General features: G+C 51.4%; 1 protein-coding gene across 1 annotated transcript in view; it reads right to left on the reverse strand.

Moving 5' to 3' along the window:
• Window positions 1-14493, reverse strand: part of ACSF2 (acyl-CoA synthetase family member 2) — a 599164-nt gene that overhangs the window by 212622 nt on the left and 372049 nt on the right. The window contains exon 10 of the mRNA XM_069200070.1: window positions 13518-13594. Coding sequence (XP_069056171.1) covers window positions 13518-13594 — 77 coding nt within the window. The remainder of the gene's footprint in view (window positions 1-13517; window positions 13595-14493) is intronic.

Genomic DNA, 14493 nt, shown 5'->3' on the forward strand with positions numbered 1-14493 from the left:
ATTGCTCATCAACCCACTGTCTCCCTGTTTGGAGGGACTGCTCCTCACCCACCCCCTCATCAAACAATGAGTGATACAACTACAGGCCCTGGGCAAAGAATTCTGCAGATTTTATGTCTCTGCATCCAGCAGCCTAGAAATTGAAGTGAGCCAATGCAAACTTGATGCACAAAGACTATGTGCATAGGCTGAGCCAAACTGCATGCCCAAAGGAGTTGACTGAGCAAGAGATCAGCCAAGCTGCACTCAAGGACAAAGTGCTACAGAAAGTCATTGCCATCCTTCAAGAGGGGAGGTGGAAGGCATTCTTTAAGGATGCAAGATAGTGGATAACTCCTGAAAAAAAACAGCTAACCCACGTGTGGAGAGTTTGGAATGAGATCAGTGTAATCCTGGTTGGGCTACTACTACAAGGGCTCCACATTGTCATGCCAGCAACACTGTGCAAAAGAGTAACTGGGTTAGTACACAGTTCAGAGGATGCAATACCACAGTAAAAGACTGCCCTACATGCCAACTAACAAGTGGAACCAAAGCCCTGGCACCAATAGCCATGGTGGAACAATGCAAGACACCAAGGATCAAAGTCAGCCACGACTCAGGCAGCTTTCCAGATGGACACCTGACAATGGTGATGGTCGAGGAGTATTCCAAGAACCCAGCAGTACATCGGATCAAATCAACCATGTTATCCAAAGACAGTCCTCTCCTACAGAAGATATTTGCGTTGTTCAGCATCCCGGAAGAAATAAGAATGGACCATGGACCACCATTCCTATAAGCCGAATTCAAGGAGCTTATGGAAGTCCTTACGGTATAACAAAGCAAGATAACACTGCACAGGCCATGCGTACTTTAAGTAAGACACTGCTGCACGTGGCAGTGGTTGAAGAATCAGACCTGGAAGCCAGTTTACCTAGGTTTTTGTGAGCATATAAGCACAATTAAATTTTCTTCATGAGAACTGATGCTAAAAGGATGCGGACAGACACAATACCCACCAGTCCATGACAGGAAGTGCCTGCGCATGACCGTGCAGGGATGCAGAGTTGAAGAAAAAAAAAAAAACAACAACGCAAGCCAACACCACATGGCCCTCATCCCTAACCTGGCACCAGGAGACAAGGTGCTATTCTGAGACTAGCACTCAGGGTGAAAATTCAGCACTCTCTACGAGAGACGACTGTGACTGCAGTAAACAATAATCTAGTATTTGCCTGGCGAGGCACTGAGACAGTAGCTCAAAATGTCTCATGGTTGAAAAAGGTGAGGTGAGGACAACCAAAAGGGGTGAGAGGAATAATACTGATGGAAATACTGACTGGAACTATGAACCCTGGGGAGAGGTCCAGGATTAACCAACAAACACAATAACCAAACTGAGCAGCCAGAGAGGGGACCAAGGTACAACACCTCCCAAATCTTAATACCAGCTGAGAGATGGCAAACCTGAGACCTGGGTGGCTGGAGGGTCAACCTAAAACTGCCAGTACAATGTAACCCCAGATCCAACACCAAGCCAGTGACTTTGTGTGTAGCATGACTGACAATTAAAAAATGACTAGATGTGGACTAACACTGGATACGATGTAGTGGGCCATCCGGCTTCTAAATATGACCCTTCATCTCACATCTGTGCAACACATAACCCTTTGACCGGGAATGGACACAGGGTATAGATAAAAGAGAATTGGACCATTTGAGGTCCATCCCATAAATGCTACTACCTGTCTACAAGTGCTTCTGTTTGCGCAATCACCCAGACCTCGGTGAGGTGGTAAGCTGGCCCAGTGTGGCTCATTACACTGCCCACTGACACCAGACTGAAGAAATCCTGTTAATCACTACTGTGTTTGCCGTAAATGTTTCCCTTAGTCAATAAGTATTACCAAAGGCAGACATTATGGTGGTCATTCCAACCCTGGCGGTCGGTGTTAAAGCGGCGGCCAACCCGCCAACAGGCTGACGGTAAATAAAATGGAATTCTGACCCTGGCGGAAACCGCCAACATCACAGCCACTTTAACACTCCGACCGCCACGGCGGTACAGACAAGCAGCGCGGCGGTCACCGCCAACAGACAGGCGGGAGACAATGTACCACCCACCCTATCACAACCCACCAATCCGCCACCTTTTCCGGGGCGGTAGCCCCGCCGATAAATACACGGCGGAAACAGCCATTTCGAACGGAAAACGCTCACCTCCATACACCCCACGAGGAATCTGGACAGCATGGAACCCGAACTACACATCCTCCCAGCTATTGTATTCCTGCTCCTCTACCAGGAGCACGAACGCTGGCGCAGAAGACAACGGTGAGTACTGCACCTATGACACAGGGGAGGGGGGAGGAGAAAACATTACGGGCACACACATACGTGACACACCCACCCCCACCCTCACCCACTACAACACACACATCAATGCATAGCAACAACTCAGAGTTACACCCCCAAACCTCCCGGAAGAGTGCAAATACAAAAGGAAATGATTATGAAATTTGGATTATATTGTAAGGCTGAGGATAAAATGTATCAAACATCTATAACTATATATATATAAATTGTCCTGTCCGATATGTGTATCAGCCATTGTTCGTGGGCCACTGGGCCAAAACACATGGGCAAAGCCCACACAGGATACCGGAGTCCAATGGAGAGAACACTGCAGGGGCATCAGATAGGAAAACTACAGGCACCTCAGGGGGAAGGGAAGGGGGGGCACCTCAGCCAGATGAGTCCACGACGCCAGATCCACGAGGGGCCTCCATGCCCACTGTGCCATCCTGGGGAGTGCAAAGCCACAGTCTCTCAAGTCTCTACAGTGGGTGGGCTGCCCACTGTGCCATCCTGGGGAGTGCAAAGCCACAGTCTCTCAAGTCTCTACAGTGGGTGGGCTGCCCACTGTACCATCCTGGGGAGTGCAAAGCCACAGTCTCTCAAGTCTCTACAGTGGGTGGGCTGCCCACTGTGCCATCCTGGGGAGTGCAAAGCCACAGTCTCTCAAGTCTCTACAGTGGGTGGGCTGCCCACTGTGCCATCCTGGGGAGTGCAAAGCCACAGTATCTCAAGTCTCTACAGTGGGTGGGCTGCCCACTGTGCCATCCTGGGGAGTGCAAAGCCACAGTCTCAAGTCTCACAAGTGGGTGGCTTGCCCACTGTGCCATCCTGGGGAGTGCAAAGCCACAGTCTCACAAGTGGATGACAGACTCCACTGGTTCTGGAGGGGGACTAGTGCCCAGAGTGCTTCGTGCAGCCCTGCCCGACACAGATGCGGGCCTGCCTCTTCCGCCAATGGGCCAGCGGTCCATGAGATGAAAGGCCCAGTTCAGCGTTGCTTTAGACAGCGGTGCCCAGCGGAGCGTTGCTTTAGACGGCGGTGCCCAGTGGAGCGGTGCTTGAGATGAAGGGCCCAGCGGAGCGGTGCTTGAGATGAAGGGCTCAGCGGAGCGGTGCTTGAGATGAATGGCCCAGCGGAGCGGTGCTTGAGATGAAGGGCCCAGCGGAGCGGTGCTTGAGATGAAGGGCCCATCGTAGCGGTGCTTGAGATGAAGGGCCCAGCGGAGCGGTGCTTGAGATGAAGGGCACAGTGCAGCGGTGCTTGAGATGAAGGGCCCAGCGGAGCAGTGCTTTAGACGGCGGTGCCCAGCGGAGCGGTGCTTGAGATGAAGGGCCCAGCGGAGCGGTGCATGAGATGAAGGGCACAGTGCAGCGGTGCTTGAGATGAAGGGCCCAGCGGAGCGGTGCTTGAGATGAAGGGCTCAGCGGAGCAGTGCTTGAGATGAATGGCCCAGCGGAGCGGTGCTTGAGATGAAGGGCCCAGCGGAGCGGTGCTTGAAATGAAGGGCCCAGCGGAGCGGTGCTTGAGATGAAGGGCCCAGCGGAGCGGTGCTTGAGATGAAGGGCCCAGCGGAGCGGTGCTTGAGATGAAGGGCACAGTGCAGCGGTGCTTGAGATGAAGGGCCCAGCGGAGCGGTGCTTGAGAAGGCGGTGCCCTGTTCAGCGGTGCTTGAGATGGCAGTGCCCTGTTCAGCGGTGCTTGAGATGGCGGTGCCCTGTTCAGCGGTGCTTGAGATGGCGGTGCCCTGTTCAGCGGTGCTTGAGATGAAGGGCACAGTGCAGCGGTGCTTGAGATGAAGGGCCCAGTGCAGCGGTGCTTGAGATGAGTGTCCAGGTCAGCGGATCCGGCCATGGCATGGATGTCACTCGCCACCTGACATGTGGCTGGCGGGCCCTTCCTGCCCATCTGTCTGGTGGCTTGCGGGGCCCTCCTGGGCTGCAGTACCGGGCCTCTGGGTGTCCTCCTGCACACCTGGGATGGGGCTGGTGGGGCCCTCCTGGCCAGCTGGACTGCTGCCGGACTTGTCGGGCGTGCTGCCCTTCCCACCCTTCCCTGGTCGTCTGTGGCCCTTTCCCACCTTTGGCGGTGTGCCAGGTGGCACCCCACTTCCAGCCGGAGCCAGGGTAGGGATTTTTGTCCCTGGTGTCTTGGGCCTCTCGCACCGGGCACTGGCAATCCTTGGGTGCTTTTCAGGGGGTGGGCTGGCCGTGCCTTGGCTCCTAGTAGAACTAGCTGCCCTTGAGGATGGTGGACTCCACAGTCCTTGGACAATAGTCTTTATTGGTCCTGGTTTGGTGGTGGCTGAGGTGCTGATTGGAGTCTTATGAGATGGACGGGGTGGGGGAGTTGTTGGAAAGAGGTTAAGGTTGGCAAGGAAAAGCAATTTGGAAAGAGAGTGACGGGTAGGTGTAGTGGGTATGGGAGTGGAGGAAGAGGAGGTGGTTGTAGGAGTCTTAGGTCTGGTGTCTTTGGGTGCAGGTGCTTGGGCTGGAGGCTGTCGTGAGGTGGATGGCTGTTGGGTGGGTGGCTGCCTGCGTTTGTGTGGTTTGGAAGAGGGGGTGACAGACACACTGGGAGAGGACACAGGGGACGTGTAAATGGTAGTGGGGGTGGTGACTGCACGTGTGCGGAGTGTTCTGGTGGGTGTGCTGGTGATGGACGTAGTGGCTGAAGATGTTGTGCATGCAGGTGTGAGTGGAGACGTCACAGGGAGGAAGGAGGGAGACGAGGAGGAGGGGGACACAGAGGAGGCAGTGGCTGTTGGCATGTCTGCATGTGGATGTTGCTTGTGTGAATGCTTGTGTGATGTGTGGTGCTTATGTCTGGATGAGCTTCCCTTGGGTGTTGAGGTGTGTGCAGACTGGTCTGATGGTGTGTCTGGGATAGGCAGAGGTACAGGGGATTGGGTCTGGGTGGAGGAAGTTGGAGGGAGGAGGTTAGAGACAGGGACAATGGCTGCCGTCAGAGCGTTGAACGATCGCTGATGGGCAGCCTGACCAGAATGAATGCCCTCCAGGTATGCATTACTCCGGTGCACCTCCCTTTCTACACCCTAGATGGCATTCAAAAGGGTAGACTGCCCAACAATGATGGTCCTCAGGAGGTCAATGACCTCCTCACTGAGGGCAGCAGGGGTGACAGGGGCAGGGCCTGAGGTGCCTGGGGCGAAGGAGATGCCCACCTTCCTGGGTGAGCGGGCACGGGGCAAACGCTGAGGGGCTGCTGGGAGGGCGGTGCTGGTGCGCTGGGTGGCGGCTGTACCTGTAGTTGCGGGGGGCACGGATGTTGCCGCCACCACAAGGGAGCTCCCTTCAGAGGACGAGTCGCTGTCACTGACATCAGCACGGGTCCCCGCTGTGGAGCTCCCCTCGCCCTCCGTCCCACTGGTGTACTCAGAGTCCGTTGCATGGCCCTCCAGGGCCATGTGGGATGCAGCTCCCTCGTGCTCCGATGCCACTTCTCCTCCGCCTGATGATGCTAATGCACACATGAACAGGAAGACCACAAAAAAGGGGTAGGGTGGGTGAGAAATAAAGACATGTTGAGTGCATGCATAGGCGACACCGTTGGCGGAGAGGACAGACACAGAAGCCCCCTGCACTACGCCGCGCACTTGGGGTCCACTACTCAATCAGTGGGACATGGCCTACAAGCCTATGGACGACAACTGCACACATAGATGACACAGGGCCATGGATACCTGTACTTGGCACTCTACAGAGGTGGGGGGCGGGGGCACAGGGCCATGCCTTACGGAGGGGCCTAGCCTACAGAAATCGCCCTGGCCTAGGGATACCCACAGCCCTCCTCCCCCACCCAGACACCTCCACTGCACGCAAAGTCAGCAGAATGTGTTTGTACTCACCCCCTTGTGTCTGCTGTGATGTCCTCACGCGCCCATCCAAATCGGGGTAGGCCACCGCCAGGATCCGGGACATCAGGGGGGTCAAAGTACAACTGGCACCCCTCCTATGTTGGGAGGCCATCCCCAGCTGAGCCTCCGCCGTCTTCCTGCTCCAGCGGCAGATGTCCTCCTACCTCTTCCAGCAGTGGGTGCCACGTCTGTTGTGGACCCCCAGGGTCCGGACGTCCTTGGCAATGGCACGCCAAATCACGACTTTCTGGTGGGCGCTGACCTATGTGACATGTACAGGGGGAGAAAACAAAACATCACCTTCTGCATGCTCGATGTGAGTGGTCCCCCATCCCCACCCTTGCCATGTGGCACATGCTCTCATCTGTCGTTTGATGCATGCCTCAATCGCTCCCCTCCCCACCATCTTTCATTCACCCCACTCATCACAGGCATTGGCCACAAAACATGCTCCCAGTGTACTTACCTGTTGGTCTGGAGGACCGTAGAGTAGCGCATACTGGGGGAGGACCCCATCCACGAGTTTGTCCAATTCTTCAGAAGTGAAGGCAGGGGCCCTTTCCCCAGTCGCAGCAGCCATTGTCCCTTCCAGACCGAGGTCACAGCAGCACTTGCAGTATAGGTCTTCTCCTGTGGAAGATCAGGTATCGAGTGATTAAGCTGATAGAAAATGGCAGTCACGCCCGCAGCGGTACGTTCCGCGACCGCCGGCGGACATCGTCATTGGCTCATGAAACCCATAGGGTTCAATGTTAACCAATGCGGCTTTGCGCCGCGGTCTTCGACCGCCTACCGCCACGGTGTGCCACGCCAGCGCATTGACCTCACATCCCATTGTCGCCATTTCAAGGGCCCACATGGCTTAATTTATACTGCGTCACACATACCTAGGCCTTGCATCTACACTCATACAAACTGTTCAATGCATCTGGGAATCTTGTAATGTGCAAGCTGTGGGAACGTACCTGTGGGTTGTTTGACTCTGTGGTCACTGTTGTCCTTCATAGGCACCGTCCGCTGGGACATGCGAGGAGATGGAGGAATCTTCCCGTGTACAGACCGCTGGTAGACCTGTCGACAATGGAGGAACGACATGTCATACTGACATACAGGCTTGATCGAGCCACTATACAGGAACTGTGTGCCCAGTTGGAGCCAGACCTGATGTCACCCATCCGCCAACCCACAGGGATCCCCCCTCTAGTGCAGGTGCTGTCAGTACTCCATTTCTTGGCAAGTGGGTCATTTCAAACAACTGTGGCCATGTCATCAGGGATGTCCCAGTCCATGTTTTCCAAGGTGTTGTCCAGAGTGTTGTCTGCCCTGCTCAAACACATGCGGAGCTACATCGTCTTCCCTGAGGTGGGGGATTTGGCTACAGTGAAGGCTGATTTCTATGCCCTTGGACATATTCCAAACATCATTGATGCCATTGATGGGACCCATGTTGCTCTGGTCCCCCCCAGCAGGAGTGAACAGGTGTACAGGAACAGGAAGAGTTATCATTCCATGAATGTCCAGATGGTCTGTTTGGCAGACCAGTACATCTCCCATGTTAATGCCAAGTTCCCTGGGTCAGTGCATGACGCGTACATCATGCGGAATAGCAGCATCCCGTATGTGATGGGGCTACTCCAGAGGCACCGGGTGTGGCTATTGGGTGACTCTGGTTACCCCAACCTGTCCTGGCTATTGACCCCAGTGAGGAATCCCAGGACCAGGGCAGAGGAACGGTACAATGAGGCCCATGGGCGGACTAGGAGGGTGATTGAGCGAACCTTTGGCCTCCTGAAGGCCAGGTTCAGGTGCCTCCATATGACAGGTGGATCCCTAATGTACTCACCAAAGAAGGTGTGCCAGATCATCATGACCTGCTGTATGCTTCACAACCTGGCTTTGCGACGCCAGGTGCCTTTTCTGCAGGAGGATGGTCCAGATGGTGGTGTTGTAGCAGCTGTGGAGCCTGTGGAGAGTGAAGAGGAGGAAGGCGAAGAGGACGACATAGAGAACAGGGACACAGTAATACAGCAGTATTTTCAATGACACACAGGTAAGAGTACACACCGGCATATTACATTTACCTAAAGACTTCTACCTCTCTACTGTCTGACTTTTTCCCCCAGTGTATGGTAACTGTGTTGTCACTTTCCCTTCCGTTTTCAGAGTTGTGGGTCCCACTGCGTGACATCTGCTTTGTTTCCCCATGGACTACAGTTGTGTGACAGCGGTTTGTTGGCATCACAATGTGAATGAACATTTTGGCACTGTCATGTATAATACATTTGTTAAAATCACAGCCAGACTCCAGATTGTTTTGTGCAATAAGTGGGTTTATTCAAGTGCTCTAAATTGGATGGGTGGTTGCAAATGGGTGAGGGGTGATGGTGGAGGATTGTCCATGGCAGAGTCCAGACTATCAGAATCACATGTGCATTGTCCAAATGCCTGTGGAAAGTGGAGCAGGGGCAGTTTAAAGTTGGACAGGGTGACAATGTGGGACAGTGGGATGACAATCAGGGTGGTATCCTTTGCTGGCGGGGGTCTTGACATCTTACTCTGTCTTCTTCCTGGATATCAGGGCCCGCTTGCGGGGTGGTTCTCCTTCTGCAGGGGGTGGGGTTCTGGTGGCCTGTTGGTCTTGTGTCGGGGCCTCCTGTCCACTAGCGCCGGCGGAGGTGGTAGGCAGTTCTTGGTCCATGCTAGTGACAGGGGCCCTTTGAGGTGCAACAGTGTCCCTCAATGTGGTGACTAGCTGATTCAGGGCCACTACGATGGTACCCATGGCGGAACTGATGTTTCTGAGTTCCTCCCTGAACCCCATATACTGTTGCTCCTGCAGAAGCTGGATCTCCTGAAACCTGGCCAGGACCATGGCCATCGTCTCCTGGGAGTGGTGGTATGCTCTCATGATGTTGGAGAGGGCCTCGTGGAGAGTGGGTTCCCTTGGCCTGTACCCCCCCTGTCGCACAGCAGCCCTCCCAGTTCCCCTGTTTCCCTGGGCCTCTGTCCCTTGGACCGTGTGCCCACTACCACTGCCCCCAGGTCCCTGTTGTTGTTGGGGTGGTGGGTTAGCCTGGGTTCCCTGTTGTGGTGGACACACCGCTGATTGACGTGTCCTGGGGACAGAGGTATGGGCCCGCTGGGTGGGTGCTGTGCTGGTGTTCCCAGAGGGGGGAAGGTCTGCTGTGGGCTGTGGCTGTCTGAGGGGAACCGACTGTCCCGAGGTCCCTGATGGACCGGGCTGGTCATCTAGATCCAGGGAGACAGAGTTGCTATCCTCACTGTGGGCCTCTTCTGGGGGTGGAGTGGATATTTGTGGACCCTCCTGCGCGGTGACCTGGCGTTCGGGTCCTGCAGGGGTATAAAAGTATGGTTAATGCTTCGGTGTGTGCCAATGGCGTGCAATGGGTGGGTGCCCGTGTACTCCAGTGCTGGCATTCCTTTGTGGGGGCTGTTGTGACGGTGGTTTGGGGGGGTGATGGAGATGTGCAGTGGGCATGCTTTGGTGATGGGTGTCCATGCTTTGTGGTGGCATGCAGGGCTAAGTTTTGGGATGGGTGGGTTGTGATGGTGAGACATTTGCAAGGGGTAGGTGTGGTGGGGGTGGGGGTGAGGGTGGGGGTATGATTTGGTATGCAGATGGGGTGGGGGGGATGAAGTAGTGAAGATGGGACTTACCAGAGTCCATTCCTACGCCTACTCCTGCGAGGCCGTCAGGATGCAGGATGTTCAAGACCTGCTCCTCCCATGTTGTAAATTCTGGGGGAGGAGGTGGGGGTCCGCCGCCAGTCTTCTGCACCGCGATGTTGTGCCTGGATACCATGGAACGCACCTTCCCCCGTAGGTCGTTCCACCTCTTCCTGATGTCGTCCCTATTTCTTGGGTGCTGTCCCACAGCGTTGACCCTGTCGACTATTCTGCTCCATAGCTCCATCTTCCTGGCAATGGTGGTGTGCTGCACCTGTGTCCCGAACAGCTGGGGCTCTACTCGTACGATTTCCTCCACCATGACCCTGAGTTCATCATCTGAAAACCTGGGGTGTCTTTGAGGTGCCATGGGGTGGTGTGGGTGATGTGTGGGGTGGATTGTGTGGTGCTAAGTGTGGTGATGTGTATTGTTGTGTTGTGTGAAGTGCGTGCTAATATTTCTGGGTGACAGTGAATTGGGCGTCTGGGTGCTCGGATGTCTTTTCTCGGTGCGTGGTCCCGATTCTGTAGAAGTGGGGGTTTGTGGGTGATGTGGGTGTGTGTTTTATATTGTAATGGGTGTGTGGAAGTGGTGTGTGTATGTGTATCAGGTGTGTGTATTTCGAATTGTCCAATGTGGTAGTGTTTTGTACGAGTATGTGTATTTCGAGTGCGGCGGTGTGTACCGCCAATAGAATACCGCGGTTGAAAGACCGCCGCATGGATTCATGTGTCGTGATAGTGTGGGCGTATTTCTGTTAGCGTGACGGTGGAGGTTTGGACATCGTCAGTTTATCGCTGCCCTTTGGTGTGGCGGACTTTTGTGGATGTCGGGATTTTGGCGGTTTGCCTGTTGTGGGTCAGAATGACCGTGGCGGTTTACCGTGACCGCGGCGGTGTTGTGGCGGTCTTCTGTCTGGCGGTAAGCGGCTTTCACCGCCGAGGTTGGAATGAGGGCCTATGTCTTACTTTTCTGACTTTTGGCTTTACCAATATTTTTGGGCGATACTGTTTTGCATCATCAAAAAAGAAAAGAAACATGATTAACCAATGCAGCACAGAATCGGCAACAAAAAAAAAAAGAAATGCCAAAGAAGCGTAATGACATGTGTGCAAGCATGCACTACCATGCATGCAAACATATGCATGATGCCGCACATTTTTTTTTAAAAATCCTTCAAATTATGGTTCCAAGATGGAGGATGCAAACTGTGGACTGAAAAAAAAAAGTGTGAAAGTACATTGCGGCTAAAGGAGAAGCCTGGCAGCAAAGTTGCTAAACTCTAATAAAGAACTAGAATAAAGAGCAACAGAAAAACTGGCAGATAGACTAATGGAAGCAGAAAGCACTGTAGCTGAGATCAGCCCAACAGTGATGGAGAACCGTAACCGCCTGAGAGCTCTGGGGCAAGAGGTGGCCATGCTAGCGGATAAACTGAATAATTTCGGGGGTTGATCCTCCCACAATAATGTCCATGTTGCGGGGGTTTCCAGAGAGGATTGAGGGCCCCAGTGCTGAACTTTATTCGGAGGAGTGGTTTGCTTTTGTAGTGTTGCAGGGGTTTACGATGGAGAAGGCACACAGGGTGCCCAGATGGCCTCTTCCTCCTGGGGCCCCACGACGTGCCTTGGTAACCAGGCTGTTGAACTTTAGGGACAGGGATGCAATACTACAGGTAGCGTGGACCCATGACCTGTGAACAGTGCACAGGTTAACATCTCCCCCAACTATACAATAGTAGTCCAACTAAAAACTGAATCCTTTTGGGCAGTTGAACGACCCCTCTGTAAGTTGGATATCTGGTACTCTCTTTTTCCCAGAGAAGCTTTGTGTCATGGCTCAGGGCGAGACTCAATGTTTTCAAAGCAACAGAGGCTGTATGGGGCTAGTTGGAGAGACAGGTATACCACCCACCGGAGGGGGGAGGTACCAGATACCAAAATGGCAGGAAAGGGAAAAAAATCAGAAGACGCAACAGGGAGGTTGCCAACAATCCCAACAAAGGAACAAGTGCAAACGAACAGAGCAAGAGTAGTAGTGTATCTTCAAAGCCAAACGTCCTTGGAGATTACCTAAATATGGGAAGCCCTGGAGAATGATTGGAGGATCGTCAGTGGGAAACCTAGTCTACAATGTAGATGGTGAACTCGTGCTCCCTTGGCAGGATTAGCAGCTGGGTTCACTAGCCTTGGATGCCTAAAGGGCACTGAAGGCTGTCAGGGATGACTGAGACCAGATTCTTCATCAGAGTCCCCCATGTCTGAACCTGCAAGTTAACAAACAATATGCAATAACAACCAGACCCAGGGAGGTATTTAACTGCCCACAGAGCAGAAAGAAAAGAGGACCACTCAGATAAAAAATTACGGTAATGGAGGAAGGTATCCAGGTTGATGGGCGTCATAGAGGTGGTAGTTCTTTCATGTTGTCTCGGGTTTTTGTTCTGGTAGTAGTATGTCTATTGGAACTTATAGTACTACTATAATAATATGGAAGTAAAGAAGCCAAATGCTTAATATTCATCTGTGGTCCTGACATAGAACTCCATTTTTGCATAAACTAATATACATAATTTTGCTTATGGTATAATCTGTTGAGTGAATGGTAATTCACTGTCCCTTCCCTTCCTCTCCACCCCATTTTTCCCCCATCCTAAAGTTTTATTCTTGCCCTTGTCAGGAGTAAATTTCAAACATTTTCCAGTGTTGGAAGACACTGTGGAGGAGTTGGTAGATGCCCTTAAATATGTACATTTGTGGGTGTGCACAGAGTCACAAGGAATTCCAAACTACCAGTTCCCACCTACTTCCAATCTTACATGTGTATTTGTGTAATAGTGGGAAGATGAGAGTCTTGCCAGATATAATTTGACCCTTGGCATAATAAGCTCTCAAAGAGGCCCTATTATCAGCGCTCTGACATAATGAAAATGTTGCCATAATTTGCCACCTAACTGCATGACACCAAAGGGATAAAGTGACTTTTTACCAGATGGGTACATTTCTGAATAATTCCGTCCCTTGGGCAAGTAGACATTTTATCAAATTCGACACCCTTGTGCTTATGAACTAATTTCTGTGCTCTTTTCACTCTGATACCACCAACATGACAGTTCAACGCCAGGGTTACTTCTTTAGGGCTATCTTGTTAAGCACTGTGCTGTAGCTTCCCCTCCCTCCTTTACTTTTTCTGAATTTGAATGTAGTCTTTTTTTTTACAGTCTCTATTATTTTAGTGTCCAGTTTAACTTGTGGTTTATGTTGTAATATGCGTCAATTCTAGGAACACGCAGGTACAGTTCTGGTTTAGAATTGAATATACGTAAAGTAATGACATGAAAGAAAAGTCTAAGTATTTTACTCCACCAGGAGATTACTTCTCTGCTTAGGCATAGCCACTCTGGCTAATCACCACCTAAGAAACCTCCATCATCATGAAAGAATTATACACGCTTAGTTGGACTACAGACGTTCTCCATAAAATAATTATCCACATGATAGAAATAGTATGAAAACATGTTGAAGATCATTTCTACAAAATTGAGCTGCTGAGAAGTACAATAAAAAAGTAAGAAGCCCACATACTGATACAAAATATCAAAAGCACAGACTTACCACAATCTCTTTCATGTGGAGATCGTATATCGCCTTCTTCATGACTTCAGGAGGACATATCGATCCCGCCATAACTCCTTAAAGAAGGAAAAATAAACAGTAATTGTCAGATAAATATACAGAGAGGAGGGATAAGAAGTCAATTTAGACTGCCTATAGTTCTGTCTACAGTAAGATCCAGTCACCTAGATTAATTTTTGTTGTTCATGCTAGTTTTTGACATACTTTTTTGCCTCTTTCTGCATTAAAACATAGTGAAATATATTTTGTCAGCTACCACAAGGTCTGGATGGTTATGTACAATCAGTATTGGGAGAATTGTCGGTCTTTAGAAATATGCTATTGTGACTTCTCCAAACTATCAAATGTTTGTAACAAATGAAGGAAAGGGACCCATCTACAGCAGTCTTTTCAAGTCTCCTGAACACTCTGAAACACTTACAAACTCCTCCTGTAGAGCACTGACTAGGTCCTTACTCAAACTCTAGCTGAGTGGCCATTCTGTAACTTTCATAATGACGATGCAGACAGATGGCTGTTCTCAAACACAATGAATAGGGTTGACTATGAGTGCCCCGATCATTTCGCACACCATTGGTTTTTCCCAAGCCACCTCTAAATTCAAAATCTTTACACTCTTAAAAACTCACAAAGATAGTAGGGAAATTAGGGGGCTGCATGAGTGTTCCCTTGCAGACCGTCAGTCTCCAAACCTCTCTACCTTATGAGTATCAACTAGAAACAGACCATATTATCCCAGGCAGCTGTGACCAACTTTGTAATGGTGCATTTTCACCCTGTTTCTCCACTCTTGAATGGACAGATTAAAGATGTGAGTAAATAAAAAAGGGAAAGTCCTCATTTTGTAAACTAAATGTTTTTTTGACAGTTCTTTCTAGAAAGTGATTTTAGAGAGCATCAATTCCCATCAACTGCATCTTGGCTAATTCACAGCTAGCACCGTTAGCAGAGGGTA

Source organism: Pleurodeles waltl, chromosome 7 (assembly GCF_031143425.1).
Source record: "Pleurodeles waltl isolate 20211129_DDA chromosome 7, aPleWal1.hap1.20221129, whole genome shotgun sequence".
Lineage (NCBI taxonomy): Eukaryota > Metazoa > Chordata > Amphibia > Caudata > Salamandridae > Pleurodeles > Pleurodeles waltl.